The sequence below is a fragment of the Canis lupus genome, chromosome 9 (genome assembly GCF_011100685.1).
Source record: "Canis lupus familiaris isolate Mischka breed German Shepherd chromosome 9, alternate assembly UU_Cfam_GSD_1.0, whole genome shotgun sequence".
Classification (NCBI taxonomy): Eukaryota; Metazoa; Chordata; class Mammalia; order Carnivora; family Canidae; genus Canis; species Canis lupus.
This window is the reverse complement of record NC_049230.1, coordinates 26,893,173-26,920,428: the sequence shown is the minus strand read 5'-3', so window position 1 is coordinate 26,920,428 and position 27,256 is coordinate 26,893,173. Positions and strand designations below refer to the sequence as shown.

The 27,256-nt window shown below is 41.9% G+C and overlaps 1 protein-coding gene across 7 annotated transcripts in view; it reads left to right on the top strand.

The window, feature by feature from the left end:
• The first annotated feature begins 4,554 nt into the window (after window positions 1–4,554).
• SPAG9 (sperm associated antigen 9) overlaps window positions 4,555–27,256 on the top strand; it is a 145,888-nt gene continuing 123,186 nt past the window's right edge. For all 7 annotated transcript variants that reach the window (XM_038547721.1, XM_038547720.1, XM_038547718.1 and 4 more), the window contains exon 1: window positions 4,555–4,866. In XM_038547721.1, the coding sequence (XP_038403649.1) occupies window positions 4,564–4,866 (303 nt within the window). In that variant the 5' untranslated portion in view covers window positions 4,555–4,563. The remainder of the gene's footprint in view (window positions 4,867–27,256) is intronic.

The following is a 27,256-nucleotide window of genomic DNA, read 5'->3' as shown; positions in this document are numbered from 1 at the left end:
ACTGTCTCACCAAGGACTTTCTGGTTTTTGGTATAGTTTGTGATTATTTGTCATTTTCACACTGCCATAGGCAGACGGCCTTGGGAACTGGGAGTCCTCTTTTCCTCTTTCAGCGATCTTCTCTCCACCGATGGGCAAATATAGTTTGTGAAATCAGAGAAACTGATTCACATAGAAATAACCGTAAAAGTTCCAGAAGGCTAGACAAACAACAGGACTAGTAATTTCAGTCTTCCAGTGATTATAGTTATTGTGCTTAGGAAGAAACACCTCCCTTCCTGCCCCATCAGCTCCTCCCCTCTGCTGCCTCCATTAGTGTCCTCACTATTCTTATAAGGCCAAAAAATCTCTTAAAATGGAATTTCCTTCCTTTTAGGAACCAAAAGTAAACATTTACTCTAAAGTCTACAACATGACTTGTTTTCCTGAATGACTCTTAGTCTTTAACAATAATCTCAGCACTAGTAGGTGCTGGAAATTTATCCTGGTGGTTGAGTATAGGAGGTGGGATAGCTGTCTACAAAATTAGGAGTTCACTAATGGGCCTAAATCTCAAGTCCCTCTCCTGCCTTCCTTCTCACCTATAAATGGGAATTAGAGGCTTTTATTTTACTATTATTTTTTCCCCTCCCCAAGAATCACAGGATTTTAGAATTGCAAGAGGGGTGCCTGGGTGGCTCAGTCAGTTGAGCATCCGACTCTTGATTTCAGCTCAGGTCTTTTTTTATTATTAAAGATTTTATTTATTTATTTATGAGAGAGAGAGAGAGAGAGAGAGAGAGAAAGGCAGAGGGAGAAGCAGGCTCCATGCAGGGAGCCCGATGTGGGATTAGATTCCGGGACTCCAGGATCACACCCTGGGCCAAAGGCAGGCACTCTCTCAAATAAATAAAATCTTAAAAAAAAAAGAAATGCAAGAAATCTTTACAGAGTCTGTAACACACCTCTTGACTTTACAGATGAAGAAGCTGAGGCTCATAAGCCCTTATTGTAGTGACTGGTATCCAGTAGGTACTCAGTACTCAGTAACTATTTGCTTTTTTTTGTTGTTGTTGTTTCTTTTTTTTTTTAAAGACTTTATTTATTCATGAGAGACACAGAGAGAAGGCAGAGACATAGGCAGAGGGAGAAGCAGGCTCCTCACAGGGAGCCCCATGTGGGACTCAATCCCAGAACTGGGAGATCACGCCCTGAGCTGAAGGCAGAGGCTCAACCGCTGAGCAACCCAGGCATCCCTGCTTTTTTTTTGTTTCTGGCATCAGTTGTTCAACATGACCAGCCTATATTAGAACTACAAGGTTCTCAATTTAAAAAAAACCATTTTATTTCTACTCTATCACATGGTTGTATGCTTCTACTGAGTTTACTATAAAGTCATAAATTTAATTTATGTTAAATAAATAATAATTTATGTTAAATAAATTTTATTTAACAGCTTTACTAAGATAAAGCTGTTCACATATCACACAATTCAACTTTGTAAAGCATATGATTCAATGGCTTTTAAAGATTAAAAAAAATTTATTATTTGAGAAAGAGAGAGAAAGAGGGAGAGAGCAGGAGCCTGGGGAGGGGCAGTGGGATAAGCAGACTCCCTGTTGAGCATGGAGCCCCATGTGCAGTTTGATCCCAGGACTCTGGGATTATGACCTGAGCCACCCAGACACACATCAATGGCTTTTAGTATATTCAGTCATGTACCTATCAACACAATCAATTTTAGAACATTTTCGTTATCCCCAAAAGGAACCCCATACTCATTAGCATCACTCAATTTCCCTCATCACCCCAGCCAGCTCAAGCTAACCATTGATCTTTTTTTTTTTAAGATTTATTTGATGGGACGCCTAGGTGGCTCAGTGGTTGGGTATCTGCCTTCAGCCCAGGGCGTGATCCTGGAGCCCTGGGATTGAGTCCCACATCAGGCTCCCCGCATGGAGCCTGTTTCTCCCTCTGCCTGTGTCTCTGCCTCTCTCTCTCTCTCTCTCATGAATAAATAAATAAAATCTTTAAAAATAAGATTTATTTGAGGTGGGGGAGGGGCAGGGGGTTGGGAAAGAACCTCAAGTAGACTCTCCACTGAGTACAGAGCTGGGCCCAGGGATCAGTCCCACCACTGTGAGACCATGACTTGAGCCAAAATCAAGAGTCAGATGCTCAACTAACTGAACCATCCAGCTGCCCCAGCCACTGATCCTTCATACGTGGTCCTTTGTAATTGGTTTCTTTTACTTAGCATAATATTTTCAAGGTCCATCTATATTGTAGCATGTACTTCGTTTCTTTCTATTGTTGAATGATAAATATTCTAAGATATGCATACACCATATTTTATTCATGTATTCCACATCTGATGGATATTTGGCTGGATTTTTATTTTGAACAAATACGACCTCTGAAAGCTAGCAGAAGCTTAAAATCAAGACATAAATCTATATCTCATATCTAAGATGAATTTATACCTAAAGAAACATACTTATTATGAAGACTTGATTTTAACAACATACTTAAAAATCAACATTTCCCCTCCTAAATTTTCTTCTCTTTTTCTTTTTGAAAGTAATCCCTGTGCCCAGCATGGGGCTAGAATTCAGGACCCAGAGAGCAAGAGTGGCATGCTCTATCTACTGAACCAGCCAGGCTCCTCTCTTCTAAATTTTTTAATGTGTATGATAATATTGTGGGAAGACAAAATAAATCCTTGACCTAGGTTTTCCTGCTTCTCTGACTCCCAGGAAGGTATCTATCTATCTATCTATCTATCTATCTATCTATCTATCTATCATCATCATCATCATCATTATTATCTATCTATCTATCATCATCTATCTATCTATCATCATCATCATCATCATTATTATCATTATTATTATTATTATTATTATTATTATTATCTATCTATCTATCTATCTATCTATCTATCTATCTATCTATCATCATCTATCTATCTATATGCGCCTAGGTGACCAGCCCCTCAGGAAGAGAGAAAAGTCTAGAACCAGAGTCTTGACTCAGATACATAAGGGTGGATATGGGGCGAGCTGGGAAAGAGGGACAGTACAGACCGCTATAAATCTTAGTATTTTCATTTTTGTCCGTCTGAGTTTACAGGTTGGCCTACGTCCAACATTCGTACTGTGTTTTTGTGGGTCTCCAGGGGGGGGTCCAGATTGTAAGACCTTGGGGGACTAGTTCAAACTTGGTAGAAAGAACTCGAACTTGTAAACAGGTCAAGGGTATTTGATCCTGGGAATGGCCTATTGCCCCCACTAGACTCCCATTTATCCAAGTCCTGCCTTTTCTTCCCTCTTCTTAGGAGAAACCGGCCTCAACACGCCTCGGGTCACCTGCGGGGTTTCTGGGAGCGTCTCTCGCCCCATCTCTAGAGGTTAAAGGAGAAGCCCGGAAAGCCATCCTTGACTCAGGCCGCCTGAGGCTTGGGCGTTGTGTCATTCCCCACACGTGACGCTCTCCCGGGCGGGCGGCGGAGGCCTCGCGGATCTTGGGACTTACTCACCCCAGAGACTCCACCCCTTCCCTCCTGGACTCCTCGGCCCCTCACTTCCCCGCGCCGCCCTCCTCCAGACTAGAGGGGCGTCGGGTGTCTGGAGCCCGGAAATGCCACCGTCCCAGGTGGCCCGGGGCAGAGGGGCTCAGTGTCTGGGGTGGGGACGTGCCAGATGCGGCGTCATGTTACCCTTGTCCGGAATGCTTCGCACTTCCTCTGACTTACGGGGCCACCCTTACTCCCGCCGTCCCCGCTCAGTGCCCTGGAGACCCAGCCGCATCACTCAGGGACTTCCCGTCTTGGTTACGGTCGCTGTAACCCTCCCCCTGTGTGTGTCCCACTCTTCTCCGAGCCCGCCCGAGCTTCCTAATCTGGATGGTCTGAGCCCCGGACCGGCCTCCTCCTCGTTCTGGCTGCGTGACCTTGAGTGAACCACAACTTTCCTGGGCCTACTTTCCCCTTGTCCGTGCGACGGCGACGAGACCTCCACGACACCACGCCTGTCGTGAGGAACAAATGAGAAAGCCCTTTGTGAGCTGCGAAAGGCAACAGAAATGTTAGCTTTGTGGGTCCCGGGCGGCCGGTCCCTCTTCCAGGACCCCTCCCTTTCCTCGGGGACCCGCCCTGCGAGTCCGCCGGGCGCTGACAGTTCTCGCCACCCGCCTCCAGCCGCCCTTCCCATTGGCGAACGCGCCCGCCGCGCGGCGCCCAGTGCTGACGCCACGGCGCCCCCTCCGCCGGCGCACGGTGACGCACGGCCCCGCCCCCCGGCCGCGCCTGGCCTCCCGCGGGGCCCCGCCCACCGGGCCGACGCGGCGCGGGTCCCGCCCCGCGGGTGACGTGTGGCGCGCGCGGCCCGGCCGCCCCGGCAGTTGGTGCAGCAGCCGTTGGGCTGAGTGCGCTCACCCCACCCCTCCCCTCCTCCGGCCCGGACCCCCCACCCCGCCGGGCGCAGCCCCAGCTCCGGCCCCAGCCGGGCCCGTCCCGTGCGGGCCCGTGCCGCCCCCTCAGCCGGCGACGCCCCGGGCCGCCCGCCCGCCCGCCCGCCCGCCACCATGGAGCTGGAGGACGGTGTGGTGTACCAGGAGGAGCCCGGCGGCTCCGGGGCCGTGATGTCGGAGCGGGTGTCCGGCCTGGCCGGCTCCATCTACCGCGAGTTCGAGCGGCTCATCGGGCGCTACGACGAGGAGGTGGTCAAGGAGCTGATGCCGCTGGTGGTGGCCGTGCTGGAGAACCTGGACTCGGTGTTCGCGCAGGACCAGGAGCACCAGGTGGAGCTGGAGCTGCTGCGGGACGACAACGAGCAGCTCATCACCCAGTACGAGCGGGAGAAGGCGCTGCGCAAGCACGCCGAGGAGGTGAGGGCCGGCCGCCGGGCAGCGCGGGGGCCGGGGGTCGCGGCCCGGCCGAGGAGGGGGCGCGCCGGGCCTCCCGGGGGGCGGGCCTGTGGCCGGAGGTCGCCGGGACCCCCCGGCCGGCGTCGGGAGCCGCGGCAGGCTAGTGGGTGTCCGGGACTAGGGAGGGAGACGAGGAGGCAAGGCCCGGGGCGGGAGCCACAGCTTGGCCTGAGGGCACCTGAGATCGGCTGGGGGCGGAGACTTCGGGGTGGCCTGTAGCCGCCTGTAGTTCAGGGAAGTTTCCGACCACCGTGGGATAGTCAGGCGGCGGTTCAAACTTTTACCATGGTGAGTGTGTGTGTGTGTGTGTGTGTGTGTGTTGGGGGGGGCATTTAAACACTTCTGTCCTGGGTATGTAACTTCCGCTGGTTCCAGTACCTTTCTAGGGGATTGCTGCTTTGGGAAGTTAGACATCTCCCTCTTTCGGTCAGTTTCTTCCTGACGTCTTAACCCTGGAGAGAAAGAGGTTTTGTTTTATGTGTTATGGGCCTTGGCTGACACTTTGTCAGCACTGAGATGTTGTAGAGCAACAGTCTTGTCAGTAGAGCGTACAGTTTTGTTTTATTGACATCTCACACCAAAGCGTTCCCCCGTGTCAGGTGGTCACCTTGGACAGTTCCCCTGACGAACCCTCTGTTTATTTATGAAGAGGGCTGGGGGGCGGGGCGGGTTGAGGAGGTGTAGGTGACTGACTGGTGGCAGCCTTTTTTTAGGACTGCAGTTTACAGGTGTCTTTAACCCTCGCACCTCGGCAGTGACCTCGGAACCCTCGCCTCGGGTCCGTGAGCCTTTTGGAGCTCTAGAGTGCAAGTGATAGGCCTTGGACTTCTTGAGACAGTCCAGGATTTAAGCTTTCAGGGTGTGTTGGCATTTATGTCTACGGAATTTACCTAATTCAGGCGAAGTGTTCATCTTTGTTTTCTGAGCATCTAATCTAATACACCGGGCTAAATACATGGTGATTGAAGGAAACTAAATACTGAATTATTGAACCAGCAACATGTTCTCTTTGAAAAATGCTTGGGGCAAAAAGGCATTAGGATATGAGATTTATTTAGCAGCTCATTTCCTAACCCTGAATACTATCCCCACTTAGACTTCTGTTTTGTCACATATACCTTTGTACCAGGTCACATAGTTCTCTTTTTCTTAAGCTTGACTATAGTGATGATTTCTAGTTCTGATTTTGTGATCCATTTGTCTCAAAGGAATGCCATTGCATTTGCCAAACAAAATTGACTTTGTGTCAAGAGTATTTCCAAGTATATAGAGAGGGAGGGATTGAAAAAAAATCTGAAGATGGGATTGCAATGTCCAGTAGCTTATTAGCACTGTTTATAGAACAGAGGTCGTGTACTACTTCTGAGGTGGCGTGCTGTATCTTCATCCTCATACAGGCTATTATCTGACCAATGTGTGGATGTACTAGGAAGAGACATGTATACACAGACGAGGAGCAGGCCCAGCATGACCTATCACCTTGGATAAAAGAAATGCTCCCTCCAACTTTAAACTCCTGTAGGGACATGTGAACATGGCAAAAGGCCAGGGTCACACATGCCAAGAAAAATATCTGCTTACAGGTTGCAGAATCAGGAAATAAAACTAACTGCTACGTACTGGATTGTATATTAATTTCTTAAGTAAATAAGTGACTTTTTTTTTGGTTATTTATACTTTTTCAAATACGTCTGTAAATTCTGTGTTATGAGACCTTTGGGCAAAGAGCCATGACTTGAGAATAGAGAAAATTGATGAAATGATAGATGAGCCAATTCCCAGACCCCAAACATACAACCACCTTGTTATCACTTTTTGTGTAAGATGATAAGTCAAGTTTTACCCAGTTTCTGGAAATTCAGTCTTTCTTAAGCCAATATGCAGAAGTGAATTCTGTGTTTAATTTTCTGAGCGCTTCATTTGTGGCCTTTAATATGGAGCCTAAGAGTCTGCTATTGTAGCAAAAGTGCCTCAGAGGAAGGGAGGAAGGTTGGTTCGAATTCCTGCAAGCAAGACATTATAGCAACTCACACCCCCTAAAATATTCTCACCGTTTTATATACCCTCCTAGATTTCCACAAAGGTGCTCAGAATTAACTTACACTTTCTGGTGATGGACAATTTCCAGGCTTTCAAGTACTTTTGCTGTAAATCCCTCCCTCCCTCCCTCCCTCCCTCCCTCCCTCCCCTCCCTCCCTCCCTCCCTCCCTCCCTCCCTTCCTTCCTTCCTTCCTTCCTTCCTTCCTTCCTTCCTTCCTTCCTTCCTTCCTTCCTTCTTCTCACACAGTTCCATGTATTCATGAGAGACACACAGAGAGGCAGAGACAGTCAGAGGGAGAAGCAGGATCTCTGTGGGGAGCCTGATGCGGGAGTGATCCCAGGATCCCTGGGATTATGACCTGAGCCAAACTCAACCACTGAGCCACCCAGATGCCCCAAGGAATTGGAAATTTCATCTTTATTCTAATGATATTGCTTAATTTGAATTCTTTGTCTTTTTCTTTGCTTTTATTTAAGTTTGCTTGGTGTGGAGTTAGCCTATTTTTGTGAATCTTTAAAAACAACCTAAAGGAAGGCTGCTTTTAGATAGATTATGATCAGTTTCAGGGCAAATGGGTTGGCTGGGTGGTTCAGTGGGTTAAACCTCTGCCTTCACCTCAGGTTATAATCTCAGGATCCTAGGATCTACCCCCACATTGGGCTCCCTGCTCAGCTGGGAGTCTGCTTCTCCCCTCTTACTCCCTCTGTGCTTTCCCTCTCTCTCTGTCTCTCTCTCTCTGTCAAATAAAATTTTTTAAAAAGCTTTAAAATGAAAAAGATTATAGTTAGTTTCAAATGCTAATCAAGAAATCTATCACCCTGTTGCTGACTACTCCACCTTTTGGGCTCCCTGGTCAAGCCGTTTATCTTTAGATTCCTTATCTAAGTTTTGTGTGGTGCCTTTGCCCATGCTATTCCCTTGGCATAGGATGCTTTTCCTCAGAGCTTCACCCTGGCTAGCTCCTCACTCTTGGCTCAGTTAAATTTCACTTTTTCAGCTAGATTTTGTGTGTCTGCTCTATCCATAGTAAGCCCTATGGATCTTTGAATAATTTATTTGTAGATCAGTGGGTTTTTTTCCTCCAAGATTTTATTTAAATTCAAATTAATTAACATGTAGTGTAGTATTAGTTTCAGGAGGGTGTTTGGTTTTTTTAAAACAATTTTAAAGACTACGTTTTTTTTTTTTTTTTTTAAGATTTTATTTATTCATGAGAGACACACAGAAAGGCAGAGACATAGGCAGAGAGAGAAGTAGGCTCCTTGTGGGGAGCCCAATGTGGAACTTGATCCCAGGGATCAAGGATTGAGCGTCTGCTCAATCACTGAGCTACCCAGACATCCCAATATTTTATTTTTAGGTAATCTCTACACCCAACGTGGGGCTTGAATTCACAACGCTGAGATCAAGAGTCGTATGCTCTACTGAATAAGCCAGCCAGACCCCCCTCAATCAGGGATTTTTTTTTTCCAGTCAATGATTTTTAAAAACAGTGACCTAGAGAGAGATGTTATTCTTGCGAAGACTATGTTAGTGTTATTTATGTTTTGTTCAAGTTCTGATTCTTTTAAAATAAACCTGATTGCTTTGAGTAATTAAAAATAACCAAAACCCCAACTTTTCTGATAAGTAGGCAAATAAGTTTAAGAACCCTTTTCTTTTTTTTTTTTATTTTTTTATTTTATTTATTTATGATAGTCACACAGAGAGAGAGAGAGAGAGAGAGAGAGGCAGAGACACAGGCAGAGGGAGAAGCAGGCTCCATGCACCGGGAGCCTGACGTGGGATTCGATCCCCGGTCTCCAGGATCGCGCCCTGGGCCAAAGGCAGGCGCTAAACCGCTGCGCCACCCAGGGATCCCAAGAACCCTTTTCTTAGGAAGTTTTCTTTTCTTTTCTTTTCTTTTCTTTTCTTTTCTTTTCTTTTCTTTTCTTTTCTTTTCTTTTCTTTCCTTTCCTTTCCTTTCCTTTCCTTTCCTTTCCTTTCCTTTCCTTTCCTTTCCTTTTTCTTTTCTTTTCTTTTCTTTTCTTTTCTTTTCTTTTCTTTTCTTTTCTTTTCTTTTCTTTTCTTTTCTTTCTTTTCTTTCTTTCTTTCTTTTCTATTTATTTATTCATGAGGGACACAGAGAGAGAAAAAGGCAGAGACACAGGCAGAGGGAGAGGGAGAAGCAGGCTCCATTCAGGGAGCCCGACGTGGGACTCGATCCCGGGTCTCCAGGATCACTCCCTCGGCTGAAGGCGGCGCTAAACCGCTGAGCCACCGGGGCTGCCCAGGAATCTAGTTTCAAGTATTTCTGTGTGCCTTGTTTCTTATTACCATTATATTCAAAGTTCGAGTTTATTTAGCATGACTGAGTGGAGGGAGATTGTACTTAAAAATGCACTCTCTTCCTCCTCCCTTTCCTCCCACCATGTACTATAGAAGCATATTTGAGGAGAATAAGCTGAAAAGAGAATATCTTTGCTGGGAAGAAGATGTTATGATTATGTGATTTTTGTGACGACTTTTCTGTGGCTTTTTGCTTAAAAGAATTGGAGTGATTAAATACTGAGGTGAGAGATACTACTGAGAATTTCCAAATTAACTTTTCCCCAACGAATTAGTACTTAAAGCAGTAACAAAATTGATGTTTTATATGAAGACTTTAGTCAAATTATTTTCTTTGGAAGGGTATGCTTTCTGGGCAGGAAAGCAGGCTTTTTTGATAGTGTTCTTTTTATTGATGTTCTCATTCATAAAAATATTTTAATCAAAACTGTTGAGGAAGTTAATTTTGATTTGTTTTCAAGGTAATTTACAATGGCCATTGAGTTTATCTCTTTAATAAACACTTTAAAAGGAAAATTTGATGTCTTTTCACTGAGTCTTATGACATTATCAAGTAAGAGGAGTGAAGAGGAATTTTGCATACTTAAAACTTAAATTTGTTGATGGTGGCTCTTGAGGACTTAGGGAGTTGGAAAGCAGAAATTCTGTCTGCCTCAACATTAAATTTATTCTGTGCCTTTAGCAGGGCTGAGTTTTTTTTTTTTAAGATTTTATTTATTTATTCATGAGAGACACAGAGAAAGAGAGAGAGGCAGAGACACAGGCAGAGGGAGAAGCAGGCTCCCCACAAGGAGCCCAATGTGGGACTCAATCCCAGGACCTGGGATCACGCCCTGAGCCAAAGGCAGATGCTCAACCGCTGAGCCACCCAGGCGTTCCTAGCACAGTTGTTATTTACATTAGTATTATGATGATTCTTTAGGTTTCTAGCCTTAATTCTGTCAACTCTGGTGTGTTTAGGAGTTTAACTTTGCTGTTTTATTTCAAGTAGAGCAGCAGGAGAGGGTGGTAACATGTCAGCACAGGAGAACAGGTTGTTGTCTGTGAGGTGTTAACATTTGACATCTTACATGTTTGAATATACATATTATCTGCCAGTTTTCAAACTCCTCTTATTTTTTTTTTTTTTTTTTTTTTTTATTTTATTTATTTATGATAGTCACAGAGAGAGAAAGAGAGAGAGGCAGAGACATAGGCAGAGGGAGAAGCAGGCTCCATGCACCGGGAGCCCGATGTGGGATTCGATCCCGGGTCTCCAGGATCGCGCCCTGGGCCAAAGGCAGGCGCCAAACCGCTGCGCCACCCAGGGATCCCCAAACTCCTCTTAAAAGTGAAGTTCCTCTGTAGTACCTGATCGGTGGTTTTGAAACCAGTATTTTGTAGTATCTTCATTGAGCTAAATAAAGGTTTGGGTTCAAGAATTGAATCAGGTACTGACTTAATTTCTCTGTTGGTTCAGTTAGAGTAAGAACAGTTTTTTGGAATGTCACGTTACATAATCCAAACCTGTTTTATTTATATTTTTTAAATATTTAAGTAATTTCTATACCCAGCATAGGGCTTGAACTCATGACCCCCGAGATCAAGAGTCACATGCTCTTGTGACTGAGTCAGCCTGGCATCCCTGAAACTTGTTTTAGATTGCTCAAGAAACATTTCATGTTTCATTAATTTCAATATTACCTAAATTATTTTGTACATAAACCAATTCATTTAAAATCACACTTTTATACACATAAAAGTATATATTTTCATATACAAAAAAATACCATTGTTGGGGCACATGGCTGGCTCAGTTGGTAGAGCATGTGACTCTTGATCTCAGAGTTCAAGCCCCACATTTGGCATTGAGTTTACTTAAAATAAGTTTTTTTCTTGCTGAGCCATTTTGAATAAGCTTCATATTGCCCCTAGTCAGTCCCTACTTTGAGTCATTTTTTTTTAAAGATTTTATTTATGTATTTGAGAGAGAGAAAGACAATGCATGTGCACGTGAGATAGAAGGAGCAAGAGGAGGGGCAGAGGGAAAGGGAGAAGCAGACTCCTGCTGAGCAGGACGCCAATGTGGGGCTGGGTCCAGGACCTTGGGATCACGACCTGAGCTGAAGATAGACACTTAACTGACTGAGCCACCCAGGTGCTCCTCAAGACCCTTTCTGAAATGGACAGTCTATTTGTTCCCTGGGGGAGTATGTGTATGTGGTGGTGGTAGTAGTGATGGGGTTGTTGCCTTTTGAGATGGCAGTCTATTAACCATTGATTAGCTCTTAAGACAGATCTTGCCCTTTACCTTCAGAGATTTCTGAATGTAAATATGTGAGATACCATTATGTGTCCTTGCTACTGTGACATTCACATTTTTACTTGGTTAAGATCACAAAAGAGGGAGTGCCTGGCTGGCTTGGTCAGAAGAGTTTATGACTCTGTATCTGGGGGTTGTGAGTTTGAGCCTCACATTGAGTATGGGGCTTACAAAAAAAGAAACAAAACTTTAAAAACACAAAAGAGAATATAAAAATGGTAAGGTGCCTAGTTGCATCCAGGTAGGTACCTCTAATCAGAGGATGGATTAGTAAAGTAAGAACTACTCACTAGATTACTGTAGTTTGTGCCATAGCTCATTAATCCAAGAATTCAGTGCTTGAGTCTGGTTCCTGTTTCTTGGACTCCTTAGCTTACCTTTTACTACCCACTACATTCTTAAATCATATGGAACCTTTGGTTCCCAGGAGAGCTAGTGTTAGAATATAGCCAAATATGTGTTTTATTCTGTTGACTGAGTTAATGGCTGAGTTATATTAAAAATATTTTGCTATGCTCAGCACTCATAATGAATACAACTCTTATGTAAATTACTATTAGAGATAAAATATATCAACATAGATCCAGTTTAATAATATATGTAACATGTATTCAAAAAACTTCTATTTAAATATATGTGTGTGTTGGGCGCCTGGGTGGCTCATTTGATGAAGCAGTGACTCTTGATTTCAGCTCAGGTTGAAATGACCTCAGGGTTGTGAGATCGAGCGCCATGTGCTCAGTATAGAATCTGCTTGAGATTCTCTCCCTCTTTGTCTCCCCGCTTCCCCTCTAAAATAAATAAATAAAAAATCTTAAAAAAATATGTGTGTGATTCTGTGCATTTTGAAATCTTAGCCAGCGATATTTTATTTATTTTTTAGTGATCTCTATGCCCAGTGTAAGGCTGGAACTTGGGAACCCAAGATCAAGAATCACATGCTCTTCCCACTGAGCCAGCCAGGTGCTCTTAACCAGCAATATTTAGTTGGTAGTTTGAAGCAAGACTGTTTTATTCACTTAGGAATTATAGTGTCCAGTAGTTAGGTGCCTCCAAAAATTTTTGAGCTGCACCTCGGAAATTTACATATTAATACAATAAAGAAGTTTCCAAGGTGAGGATATAGAGTTATTAGAACTTTCAAAAATTGTTTTTTCCCCCTAAGATTGATTTTATTTATTTATTTATTTATTTATTCATTCATTCATTCATTCATTCATTCATTCATTCATTTATTGAGAGTGAATGAGTGCCCACGAGTGTAGTTGGGGGGAGGGTCAGAGGTGTGGGAGAAGGGGAGAAAATCTCAAGCTTACTGCCCACCGAGTGTGGAACTGATAAGGGGCTTGATCTCATGACCTTAAGATCATGACCTGAGTCCAAACCTAGAGTTGGATGCTTAACTGACTGAGCCACTCAGGTGCCCTTTTTTAAAAAAATTATTAAACTTTTTAAAGTTTAAATTTTAAACTCCCCCTACCTAGCTTTTTATTAGGCAAATGTTCAAACATACAGAAAAACTAAAAATGCATTGATATCTTTAAAAAAAATTTTTTTTTAAAGATTTTATTTATATGAGAGAGAGACTACCAGCAGAGAGGAGAGGGAGAAGCAGGCTCCCTGCTCACAGGGCTCCATCCCAGGACCCTGGGATCATGACCTGAGCCAAAGGCAGGTGCCCCAAAATAATTGTAGTTTAGATACTTCTTTTTTCTTTTTAAAGATTTTATTTATTTATTCATAAGAGACACAGAGAGAGAGAGGCAGAGACATAGGCAGTAGGGGAAGCAGCCTTCATGCAGGGAGCTCAATATGGGACTTGATCCCAGGACTCTAGGATCATGCCCTGAGCCAAAGGCAGATGCCCTGAGCCACCCAGGCATCCCTAGATACTTTTCTTTTCTTTCTTTTTTTTTTTTTTTCTAGGTACTTTTCTATAAGGAATTTAGATCTGAGATTACAAGACAATAATGAAAATGGTTAATTTTTTTAAATTTAAAATTACAGTATAAAATATGATGGATTGTCTTTCTTGTTTGAAGCTAAGATACAGAAATTGAGAAACATCCTTTTTTTTTGAAACTGATCCTTTTTAACAGCTGAGAGGAAACTCCTATGATCTTCTGGTTCTACTGTATCCCATTTCCATAGGTTGGTAAAAAGATAGACACATAGGTGATCAGAAAGAACAACTATTTATTGAGTCAGGCACTGTTGTAGGCTCTGGGAATATAACTACAAACAAAAAAAGACAAAAAAGGTAGCCTGTACTTTTTTCAGTTTATACTGTAATAAAGAATAAACAAGCCAGTTATTGTAATCATAGATTGTGACAGATGCCATTCAGGGATTTACTTATTTATTTGAGAGAGAGTGCCTGCGTGCCAGCAAGAGTGTGCACACACACGTGCACACAAGCACATGGGGGCGGGCAGTGGGGCAAAGTGGGAGGGAGAGGAAGAGTGAAAGAATCCCAAGCCAACTCTGTGTTGATATCATGTGCTTGATACCATGACCCTGAGATCATGACTTGAGCAGAAATCAAGAGTCAGTTGCTTAACCAACTGAGCCACTCAGGTGCCCCACCATGCAGGAAATTAAAAGAGGTGATGTGATAAGGAGTAAAGAGGCAGGTACTTTAGATGAACAAAGAAGTATATAAAAGGGTAAGCTGCCCATGCAGGAAATAATTCATCTCATAAAAGTACTTTTTTAGATCTGAAACTTTAAACATGTATAGTCAGAGTTTCTCCTAATTGTTATCCTTGAAAATTCATACAAGTGAGCAGCTCTCATAAGTGCATTTCTTCTGTTTTTTGTTTTTTTTTTTTACTATTCCTTCTCATACTTCTCAGCAATATTTGACTCTTTTGGTCACTCTTTCTTTAGGAAACATATATTTACATATATATAAAATATGTATTTTAAGTTTTTATTTAAATTCCAGTTAACATATAGTGTTATATTCGGTTCAGGTATACAGCATAGTGATTCAACATTCATACAACACTCAGTGCTCATCATGACAAGTGCACTCCCTAATCCCCCTCACCTATTTCACCTGTCCCCCCACCCACTTCATTCTGGTAACTGTCAGTTTGTTTTCTAGAGTTAAGAGTCTGAAGGAAACGTATTTTGGTTCTGTGACTTTGAACTCTCTTGATTTTTCCCCTTTTTTCTTTTCTTTTTTTAACTAATGAATTTGAGAGAAAGCGCTAGTGCATGTGTGCACAAGTAGGGAGGGACAGAGGGAGAGAGAGAATCTCAAGCAGATTCCCTGCTGAACCTGGAGTCCCACTCCAGGCTCAATCCCAGGACTTGAGATCACAACCTGAGCCAAAACCAAGAGTTGGCTGCTTAAAACTGAGCCACGCAGGTGCCCTTCTCCCCGCCCCCCCCTTTTTTAGTAGAATCTATGCTGGGCTTGGGTCTTGAATTCATGAACCCAAGAATAAGAGCTGTATGCTCCACTGACTGAGCCAGCCAGGCATCTCAGTTTTCCCCTTTTTTGACCACTGTGGATTCTCCTTAATGTTGTTAGCTTCAGTGTTCCTTGGAGTTCTTTCTGGGGTTCCCCTCTAGCTCTCATTTGCACACTGCCTAACTGGTATTATTCATTCCCATGGGTTCAGTTATAATTTGTTGACCATTCCAAAATGTGTATCTCATTCATTTCATAGATATTTATAGAGCGTTGACTGTGTGCCTGGTACTGTGTCCATTGAGGACACAGTGGTGAGCAAAACACAGAAGTTTCTTCTCTTGAAGCTGATAGCTGTTAAGAACTTTAAAGTCAGATCTCTCTCTGGAGTTTCAGATCCACATTACTGTTGTTTCTCGGACATGAATGTCTTCTGACACGTCCAAACCTGAACTTCTCTCCCAAGCTTGTTGCTCCTCTGTTCCCTGTGTAAGGGTTACCGCTGTCTGCCTGGCCAGATAGCTCATCACCTTAACTCTTCTCTCTTCTTTCTTTTCTTTTTTTTTTTTTTAAAGATTTTATTTATTTGTGTGTGAGAGAGATTGAACATGAGCAGGGTAAGGGGGCAGAGAAAGAAGCAGAATCCCTGCTGAGCAGGGATCTGAACTCAGGGCTCTGTCAAGGACTTGGAGGATTCTGGATTCATGACCTGAGCCAAAGGCAGACACTTAACCCACTGAGCTACCCAGGCACCCCAGCTCTTCTCTCTTCATTCTCATTGCTACCTTCTTTTGTTTCCAACTTTTAAATATTTCTTCTTATTATTTTATTTGTTTTTTTCCAACTTTTAAATATTTTTGGAATCTCTACTTCTTCCAAAACCATTTCCACTGCACAGTACAGACTGCCAACATCTCTTGGGCCAAATCCAAACTCCATAGAGGTGGGATTTTGTGTCATTCACACTGTTTTCTGGTATCTGGCACAAAGGAAGTATCCAATGAATATTTCTGAATAAATGAATGGACAACTGAAACTGTCCCATGACTGATCTGTCTGCTTCCAGTATTGCCAACCTATAAACTGCCCATCATACTGTACCTAGATTTCTCCAAAATGGAAATGTGATCCAATCTTTCCATACTTAAAAGCCTTTAGTGGCTCTGTCTAAAGTTCCTAAGATACAAAGTGTTGTGATCTGGCTGCTCCTTACCTTACCACCTATCCTTTCCTTTTTGAGCCATCATACTGAACCCTTGGAGACTTGGAGTTTGTTTTGCACAAAGTATTTTCTCTCCTGGCCTTCTTAAAAACTGCCTCTTTGCTTGGTACTGTTTCTCTTCTGTTGCCTGGCTAACAGTATGCATCTTTTGGGTTTCAATTCTGGAATGCCTTTTATGAACACCCAAGGATGGATTATGCCCATCTTATATTGTCCCACAGCATACTCTCCCTCCCCCTCATGTAACACTTCCAATGTTTTAGCAAACTGATCCATGGCTTTAATTCCCCTACTAAACTACTACTATGCAGTAGCTATTTAATAGATATTTGTTATTTAGTTGGAGGGATGGATGAATATGCTAAAGGTCAAATTGCTAAGCCTAAGTATTTAAAGTTCTCTTTTGTGCATTCAAGTTATTTGTCCTTACCAATGGTGCCAAGTTATGCTAAAACTTCCAAAAAATTCTTCAATAGGTCTTTTGACTTTTGTACATAAAAAAAAAAAAAACAAGACAAAACCACTTCTGAGGGTAGTTATTGCAAATGATTTACCTACACTGTCTTCTACATAGTAGATATTCTAGAACTACTTACATGTTTAAATTGAAATATTAAGATCATAGGCATTATTTCTGCATTTGCAAAGGTTGGGCTAGGTGATCTTTTTTTACTTTCTTTTTTTTTTTTTTTAAAGATTTTATTTATTTATTCATGAGAGAGACCCACAGAGAGAGGCAGAGACACAGGCAGAGGGAGCAGCAGGCTCCGTGCAGGGAGCCCCATGCGGGACCCAATCCCCAGACTCCAGGATCATGCCCTGAGCCAGAAGGCAGACACCCAACTGCTGAGCAACCCAAGCGTCCCTTTTTTTTATTTTTTATTTTTAAAAATGTATTATTGTTTTTTATTTTTTTATCTTTTTTTTTAAAAGATTTTATTTATTTATTCATGAGAGACACAGAGACAGAGGCAGAGACATAGGCAGAGAGAGAAGCAGGCTCCATGCAGGGAGCCCGACGTGGGACTTGAACCCGGGACTCCAGGATCACACCCTGGGCCAAAGGCAGATGCTTAACCACTGAGCCATCCAGGGATCCCTGTTTTTATATTTTTTCTTTGGTTTGGTTTGGTTTGGTTTTGGAAGGTACCTAGGTGATTTTAAAAGTCATGTTAGCACCACGATTCTCTGATTATTTTAAACTTAAAAAAATTTTTTTTTAATTTTTATTTATTTATGATAGTCACACAGAGAGAGAGAGAGAGAGAGAGGCAGAGACATAGGCAGAGGGAGAAGCAGGCTCCATGCACCGGGAGCCCGACGTGGGATTCGATCCCGGGTCTCCAGGATCGCGCCCTGGGCCAAAGGCAGGCGCCAAACCGCTGCGCCACCCAGGGATCCCCCCAAAATTTTATTTTTATTTTATAAAAGATTTTTATTTATTCATGAAAGACAGAGAGAGAGAGAGAGAGAGAGAGAGGCAGAGACATAGGCAGAGGGAGAAGCAGGCTCCCTGTAGGGAGCCTGATGTGAGACCCTATCCCAGGACTGCGGGATCATGCCCTGAGCCAAAGGCAGAGATGCTCAACCGCTGAGCCACCCAGGCACCCCTGATTATTTTAAACTTAATGTGGCTTTCTTTTGTATTTTAATTTTAGATTTGAGTTGCTGCTTGAGAAATAAGTTTGTTTGAATAAAATTTCCACACAAATGAGGTTAAGTGCCCAAACTTAATTTTAGCAATTTGCTTAGTATCTTTTGATAGACATTTGTTTTTTTCCCTAAGATTTTATTCAGAATTTATTTAGATTTATTTATTATTTGAGAGAGAGAGGGCATGCGCATGTGAGTGTGAGAGAGAAATGAGTATGAGGAGGGGCAGAGGGAAGAGGGAGAAGCTAACTCCTGCTGAGTGGGGAGCCCAAAATGGGGCTCGATCCCAGGACCCCAGGATCATGACCTAAGCCGAAGACAGTCACTTAACTGACTGAGCTACCGTGGTGCCCCAACATTTATTTTTGAAGAAAAGTTCATTCTGAAGAACAAAGTATTTTATTTCTGGGGCATTGAAAATATATTGGTTAAAAGCCTCTGCTAGCCTATTATGATATAAGTACAATTTCTAATTTCAATTATCAAATCCTTAATTTGAATTTTCCTTTAAGTTACTTGTTGCCCTAGCCCCCCTTTTGCTACCTATTCAAAAACAAATATCTTTTATTTTTTTTATTTTTAAAGGATTTATTTATTTATTTGTTTATTTATTTATTTATTTATTTATTGGTTTTATTTATTTATTTATTTATTTATTTATTTATTTATTTATTTATTTATTTATTCATGATAGACACAGAGAGAGAGAGAGAGAGACATAGGCAGAGGGAGAAGCAGGCTCCATGCAGGGAGTCTGACGCAGGACTCGATCCCGGGTCTCCAGGATCACACCCTGGGCCGAAGGCGGCACTAAACTGGTGAGCCACCTGGGTTGCCCCCAAAACAAATATCTTTTAAAAAGTTAAACAGGTTGTACAGAAGTGTGGAATCAAATCAACAGGCTTTTGTAAAACCAGAAGGGTAACTTTTTTAAAAAAAGGCTATTGTCCATGGTTCTACTATGAAAATAGTCTGCTTGAACTTGTTTAATGTGATTTGGGAAACATTTGACAGAAATTACCCACTTATTTGTGGCTCTGTTCAGTTTTAACTCTTTATTTTTTTTTTTTATTTTTTTTTAAAGATTTTATTTATTTATTCATGATAGACATAAAGAGAGAGAGAGAGAGAGACAGAGACACAGGCAGAGGGAGAAGCAGGTTCCATGCTGGGAGCCCGATGCGGGACTTGATCCTAGGTCTCCAGGATCACGCCCTGGGCCGAAGACAGGCGCCCCAACCGCTGAGCAACCCAGGCTGCCCCAGTTTTAACTCTTTACAAAATAACTTTTATGCTGGGTTAGGAATTCATCCAGTAATTTGCTCAGTATTAACCAGCTCTAAGCTTGCAGAGGGCCAGGAAGTGAGGAAAGATTTCTGAATAGCTAGGATGAATGTCTCAAAGTTTGTGTACTAAAGTTCATGATGTTGGCCTGCTGAATAAACATTTAAAGGCAAAGTATAGGGGATCCCTGGGTGGCGCAGCGGTTTGGCGCCTGCCTTTGGCCCAGGGCGCGATCCTGGAGACCCGGGATCGAATCCCACATCGGGCTCCCGGTGCATGGAGCCTGCTTCTCCCTCTGCCTGTGTCTCTGCCTCTCTCTCTCTCTCTCTCTCTGTGACTATCATAAATAAATAAAAATTAAAAAAAAAAGGCAAAGTATATTCATAGTAACCTTATTTTATTCTTGAAAATTTTTTTTTATTTTTAAAATTTATTTTTTATAGTATCTTTATTTTATGAGAGAAAGAGTGCACACATGTAAGTGGGAGTTGGGTGAGATGGAGATGGAGAGTGAGAGAGAGAATCCTAAGCAGGTTCCATACCCAGCATGCAGCCTGATGCAGGGCTCAGTTTTAGACTCTGAGATCATGACCTGAGCCAAAATCAAGAGTTGGGTGCCTGACCAACTGAACTACCCAGGTGCCCTCATAGTATCCTTATTTTATTTTATTGAAACAGGTTTTTTTTTTTTTTTTTTTTAAAGGTTTTATTTATTTGAGAGAGCAAGAGTGAGAGAGATCACAGAGGGAGAGAGAGAAGCAGACTCTCTGCTAAGTGCAGAACCTGACCAGGGGCTTGATCCCAGGACCCTGAGATCATGACCTGAATGCAGGGGCTTAACTGATTGAGCCACCCAGGCACCCGTTTAATATCTTTATTTTGAATAAAATAGTTTCTTAGCCCTCAACAGGTTATAAACAGCAAAATTAAGAGAGTTTCTACTAGAGATATGTTCTTATATATAACAAATGGCAGGAGTCTCTGAAGTAGGCTACTGAAAATTATAAAAAGTGGTACAGTGTAGTGGCCAAGGGCAAAGGATCAGAATGCCTTAGTTCACATCCTAGCTGTATTACTTCCTACTTGTGAAATCATGGACAGGTTTCTTTTCTTTTTTTAAGATTTTATTTATTTGTTCATGAGAGATAGAGAGCCAGAGACACAGGCAGACGAGAAGCAGGCTCCATGCAGGGAACCCGACGTGGGACTTGATCCTGGGACTCCAGGATCATGCCCCGGGCCAAAGGCAGACGCTCAACCGCTGAGCCACCCAGGCGTCCCATGGACGGGTTTCTTAATGCCAAACCTTAATTTCTTAGTTGTAAATAGGGATAATAGTTGTAACAACCTTATAGGATTCTTGTGAGAATTATACCAGAAGAATGAGCTTTTCAAAGCTTCAGGCATTTGGTTAATCAGTACTAAATGTTATTAATATTTCTTATATCCACCTATCTATCCATCTCATTTATTTGTTTATAAAACAGATGTTTTTTTTTTTAAGATTTTATTTATTTATTCGTAGAGATGCAGAGAGAGAGAGAGAGGCAGAGACACAAAGCAGGCTCCATGCAGGAGCCTGACGTGGGACCCGATCCAGGGTCTCCAGGATCACGCCCCGGGCTGCAGGCGGTGCTAAACCGCTGCGCCACTGGGGCTGCCTTATAAAACAGATGTTAGTTTAACACTTTGTGCCTGGACCAGGGGTATGAAAACGATTAGTCCAAGGTCTTGCTATTGAGGAGATCATAGTCTAGTGGGGAAGGCTAATGTAAATAACTAGGGCAGCCTTAGATAAGCATTTTAGACAAGTACTGTATATTCAAGGTGCTTAAAACCTAAAACCAGAGGGATAACTCCATAGAGATGGGGTGGCATTTAACTACCTTATGTGTCACAAATCCAAAGTATGAAGAGTTTGAAAGTGTGTGACATATTCAGCAAACTACAAAAACAATGACATTTATTTTTCCAAAATATTTAAGTAATAAATATTACTTAATATTACTTAGTTTTCCATGTGTTCTTTTTTTTAAGATTTTATTTTTATTTATTCATGAGAGACAGAGAGAGAGGCAGAGACATAGGTAGAGGGAGAATGGTGGGACTCGCAGAGATGTGGGACTCGATCTCAGATCCTGGGATCATGCCCTGAGCTGAAGGTAGATGTTCAATTGCTGAGCCACCCAGGCGTCCCTAGAAATACTTTTAATTTAAACGATGTTATAAAAATATTTTTGTGCTTCAGTTTTTCTTAAAAATAGTTATGAAGATTACTTCATTTCTTAGTGATACTAGTCAACTGATAGTATTAATATTGACCTTGAAAATTTTCATTCCTCTAATAGACCGCATTTATTTAATTAGATTGAGTTGATTTTTTTCTCCCTGTGAAAATTTCACTTTATATAATTGTCAACACATATTTTTTCCCTTAAAATTTTTGTTGTGGTAAAATATTCATAGCATTAGAATGCCTGGGTGGCTCAGGTGGTTGATCTGCCTTTGACTCATATCATGATCTCAGGGGCCTGGGATCCAGCCTTGAAGTCGGCCTCCCAGCTTAGCAGGAAGTCTGCTTCTTCCTCTGCCCCTCTTCCTGCTCGTTGTCCCTCTCCCTTTCACTTTTTTTTTCTCTCTTTCTCTCTCAAATAAATACAATCTTCAAAAAATATATACGTAGCATAAAATTTATCATTTTAACCATTTTTAACTGCATAATTCAGTGGTGTTAAGTATATTTGCCTTGTCATGCAACCACCACCTCTTTTCATCTCCAGAACTGTTTCACCATCTCAAATTGAAACTCCATACCCATGAAACAGTAACTCCCATTTCTCCCTTCTCCTATCCTCTGAAAACCCATCATTCTATTTTCTGTCTTTATGAATTTAAAGATTTTACTTATTTGACAGAGGGAGTGAGCACACAAGTAGGCAGAATGGTAGGCAGAGGTAGAAGGAGAAGCAGACTCCCCACTGAGCAGGGAACCCAACCCTGTGATCATGACCTGAGCTGAACGCAGATGCTTAACAGACTGAGTCACCCAGGTGCCCCTGTCCTTATGAATTTGACTACTCTAGGTACCTCATATAAATGGAATCATATGACATTTACCCTCTTGTGTTTGACTTGTTTCACTTAGCATGTTTTTAGGGCTCATCCATTTGTAACATATATCCTAATTTCACTCTTTTTTAAGGCTGTATAGTATTCCATTATGTGTATATATAAGCCTCTTATCAATAAATGGCTTGCTAATATTTTCTCCCATTCTATGTGTTATCTTTTTACTATAAAATTTTTTTAAAATTTATTTAAGTAGTTTTCACATCCAATGTGAGATTCAAACTCACGACCCCAGAATCAAGAGCCACACACACACATGCACTACTGACTGAACCAACCAGGTACCCTTCTTTTTACTTTCTTGATAATGTCCTTTGAAACATAAAAGTTTTTACTTTTGATGAAATGGAGTTTTATCTGTTTCTTTTATTGCCTGTACTCTTTGTGTATGTAGAAGAAACCATTGCCTAGATAGATGTTACAAAAATTTCACTTATGTTTTCTTCTAAGAGTTTTGTAGTTTTAACACTCTTAAACTTAGGTGTTTGATCTATTTTGAGTTATTTTTTTATATGGAGTCCAAATCCATTCCTTTGCATGTGGATATCCAGTCCCAGTAGCATTTGTTGATGAGACCATTCTTTTCTCAGGAATTATCTTGATACCCTTGTTGAAATATAATTGATTATAAATCTGAGGGCTTTTTTTTTTAAGATTTTATTTATTTATTCATGAGAGACACACACAGAGAGAGAGAGGCAGGGACACAGACAGAGGGAGAAGCAGGCTCCATGCGGGGAGCCCAATGTGGGACTTGATCCCGGGACTCCAGGATCACGCCCCGAGATGAAGGCAGATGCTTAACCTCTGAGCCACCCAGGCGTTCATGGACTCTCAGTTCTATTTCATTGATCTATACATCTGTCCTTAAGCTAGCACTATCCTGTTGTGACTACTGTCTTTTTGTAATAAATTTTGAAATTGAGAAATATGTCCTCCAACTTTGTTCTTTTTAAAGATTATTTTGGTCATTCTGGGCCCATCAAATTTCCATGAGAGTTTTAGGATCACTTTGTCAATTTCTGCAAAGAAGCTAGCTTGGGTTTTCATAGGGATTTTATTGAATTTGTAGATCAATTTGGGGTGTATTGCCATCTTACCAATATTAGATCTCCTGATCCGTGAACATGATGCTTTCTATTTATTTGGATTTTTAGTTTCTTTCAACAGTGTTTTGTTGTCAGGGTAAAAGTTTTACGTTTCTTTTGTTAAATTCACTTCTAGGCATTTAGTTCTTCTTTGATGCTTTTGTAAATGGAGATGTTTCCTTAATTTCATTTAAAAAATAAGTTCTTGGGCAACCTCGGTGGCTCAGCGGTTTAGTGCCGCCTTAAGCCCAGGGCGTGATCCTGGAGACCCGGAATGGAGTCCCATGTCAGGCTCCCTGCATGGAGCCTGCTTCTCCCTCTGCTTGTGTCTCTGCCTCTCTCTCTCTCTCTCCCTTTCTCTCTCTTTCTCTCTCTCTCTCTCTGTGTGCCTCAAATAAATAAATAAATAAATAAATAAATAAATAAATAAATAAATAAATATCTTTGTATTTAAAAAAGATTTATTTATTTATTTATTTTAGAGAGAGAGAGGGAGGGTATGTGTATGCCCAAGTGTATGAACAGGAGAGCAAAGAGAGAAGAAGAAGGGGAAAAGTAGATTCCCCTCCAAGTGCAGAGCCTGACATGGGGCTCAATCCCAGGGCCCCCAAGATGATGATCTGAGCCAAAATCAAGAGTTGGATGCTCAATTCACCAAACCACCGAGGTGTTCCTAATTAATTATTCTTGGAGTAAACTCTACCCGCCATGTGGGACTTGAAGTCATGACCTCAAGATCAAGAATAGTATGCTCTATGGACTAAGTCAGACAGGCACCCCTTAATTTCATTTTCTTATCATTGCAAGTGTTTAGAAATACAATTGATTTTTGTATATTGATCTTGTATCTTGCTGAACTTACATATTCCAATAGATTTAAAAAATATATATTTTATTTATTTATTTGACACAGCACAAGCAGGAGGAGTGGCAGGCAGAGGGAAAGGGAGAAGCAGGTTCCTTGCTGAGCAAGGATCTTGATTCAGGGCTTGATCTAGGACCCTGGGATCATGACTTGAGCTGAAGGCAGATGCTTAACCATCTGAGCCACCCAGGCACCCCATATTCTAATAGATTTTTTGTGTGTGGATTTCAAAACAATATTCATTCATTCATTCATTCATTCATTCATTCATGAGAGACAGACAGAGAGAGAGAGAGAGAGAGAGAGAGGCAGAGATTCAGGCAGAGGGAGAAGCAGGCTCCCTGCAGGGAGCCTGATGCAGGACTCAATCCCGGATCCCAGGATTATGCCCTGAGCCAAAGGCAGGCACCAGGTGTCCCCGTTTGTGGATTCTTTTTTTGTTTGTTTGTTTGTTTGTTTGCTTTTTAAGATTTTATTTACTTATTCATGAGAGACAGAGAGAGAGAGAGAGGCAGAGACATAGTCAGAAGGAGAAGCAGGCTCCATGCAGGGAGCTCAATTTGGGACTCGATCCCAGGACTCTAGGATCATGCCCTGAGCTGATGGCAGACACTCAACCACTGAGCCACCCAGATGTCCCTGTGTGTGGATTCTTGAAGACTTTTTTATATATACATTATCGTGTTGTCTGCAAATAGAGGTAGTTTTACTTATTTCCCCACTGCCTGCATGCCTTTTATTTAATTTTCTTGACTAATTGCCCTAACTAGAACCTCCTGGTACAATATTGAATAGAAATGGCAAGAGTAAAGTTTTTGTCTTGTTTCTGATCTTATGAGGAAAGCATGCAGTCTTTACCTATTAAATATGATGTAGTTGTGAGGATTTGAGGGAGTTCCTTTCTGTTGTTTGTAGAGTGTTTTCATTACGAAGAGATGCTGAATTTTGTTAAGTGCTTTTCCTGTAATTAGATAAGCCAGTGCTATTCAGCTATCTTTTTAGGTTGGAGTGTGTGGTTTTGTTTGTTTGTTTTAACGTTTGGAAATAACCAGACAGAAGTCTAATTTTATAACAAGTTTTGTAGTGTAAAAATTCTTTAAAAAGGTGTATGTGTGTACCTAAACATTAAAAATTACATGTGAAAAGCTAAAATAATGACTGTATCCCCTCCTTGGTAGGATGGTCAGGGAAGGTCACGGGGGACATAACATTTCAGTTATGAAATGAAGAATGAGGAGGAGACCATCAAAGGAGAGTATTCTAGGCAAAGGAAATGAGAATTTAAGGTAGGAAAAAGTTTTAATTAAGGAGTCAGCCAGTGTCGAGGAAAAAGAGGGAATAAAGTAGTAGAATCATGGAGGAGCTGCTCACTCACTGGGCTTTATGGGCCAAGGTAGAGTTTAGAAGTCTACACTTAAGTAGCCATTGATGATCTTCAATCAAAGCAATAAAATGTATCTTTAATTCATACTAAAGTATTTGTAGTGAAATCCTGTGATGCTGAGGTTTGTTGAGGGGAAAAAGGAAGAGTACAGACAAAACAGTATGTGCCATGTGCTGATAATTGTTGAAATTAGGTGATAATATTTAGCAGTTTATTTTACTGTTCTATTTTTTTTAAGATTTTATTTATTCATGAGAGACAGAGAGAGAGAGGCAGAGACATAGGCAGATGGAGAAGCAGGTTCCATGCAGGGAGCCCAATGTGGGACTCCATCTCAGGACTCCAGGATCATGCCCTGGCCGAAGGCAGGCGCTAAACCGCTGAGCCACCCAGGGATCCCTCTCTCCACCATTGATGCATGTTTGCGAATTCCCATTAGACACGGAAAAAAAAAACCCACAGAAAATAACTGGAAAGAAAAGATGATCTACTGTTTGGTTTAAGATTTTATTTATTTATTTATTTATTTATTTATTTATTTATTTATTTATTTATTTATTTATGTAAGAGCACGCAAGAGGGAGAGAGAGCATGACTGGAGAGAGGGGCAGAGAGAGAAGGACAGGAAAAGGAGAGGGAGAATCAGACTCCCAACTGAGTTGGGAGCCCAACAGGGGGCTTGATCCCAGGACCCTGATATCATGACCAGCTGAAGTCAAATGCTTAACTGACTGAGCCACTTGGGTTCCCCTCACTGATTTTTTTTTTTTAAGATTTTATTTATTCATGAGAGACACACAGAGAGAGAGGCAGAGACATAGGCAGAGGGAGAAGCAGGCTCCATGCAGGGAGCCCGATATGGGACTCGATCCCGGGACTCTGAGATCACGCCCTGGGCTGAGGGCAGATGCATTTAACCACTGAGCCACCCAGGCACCCCTAAAATGATCATGTTCTATTACATTTATACAATTATGGATGATAGTTTGGGCAGTAAGTAAAATTCTTTGTGTGTGAGTAAAATTCATATGTATAGCACTTTTTGGCTATTATCTAAAGGTTTTATTTGTTTATATTTACTTACTTTACCTATTTATAGATAAAATACATGCTCTTTGTGAAAAACAAAACGGAACCAAAGCATTATAGAAATACTTCTAGAATCCTGCCTGTTAGAGAAACCTCATTTTTAAAATTATTTATTTTGAGAGAGAGAAAGAAAGCGAGTACAAGCTAGGTTGGCAGGGAGGAGCAGAGGGAAAGGGACAAGCAGACTGCCTGCTGAGCAGGGACAACCCCCCCCCCCCCCCCCCCCCCCCACGTAGGTCTAGATGCCAGGACTCTGAGATCATGACCTGAGAGGAAGGCAGATGCTGAACCAACTGAGCCACCCAGGCACCCCTCCCTGTATGTTTGTTTGCCAGCACTTGACACTCTCAGACTTTTTGGGCTTTAGTTTTTAATCTGATATTTGTGAAACAGCCTTTTATTTTAATTTGCTTTTCTCAGATCACTAGTGTGGTTGAGCACATTTTCTTACATTTTGATGATCTACTTGCCTTTTCTGTGAATTGCCTGTTCAGTTCAGTTTTATGTCCTCATAACTGGCAACAAACTGGGTCTGTCTGGATAGA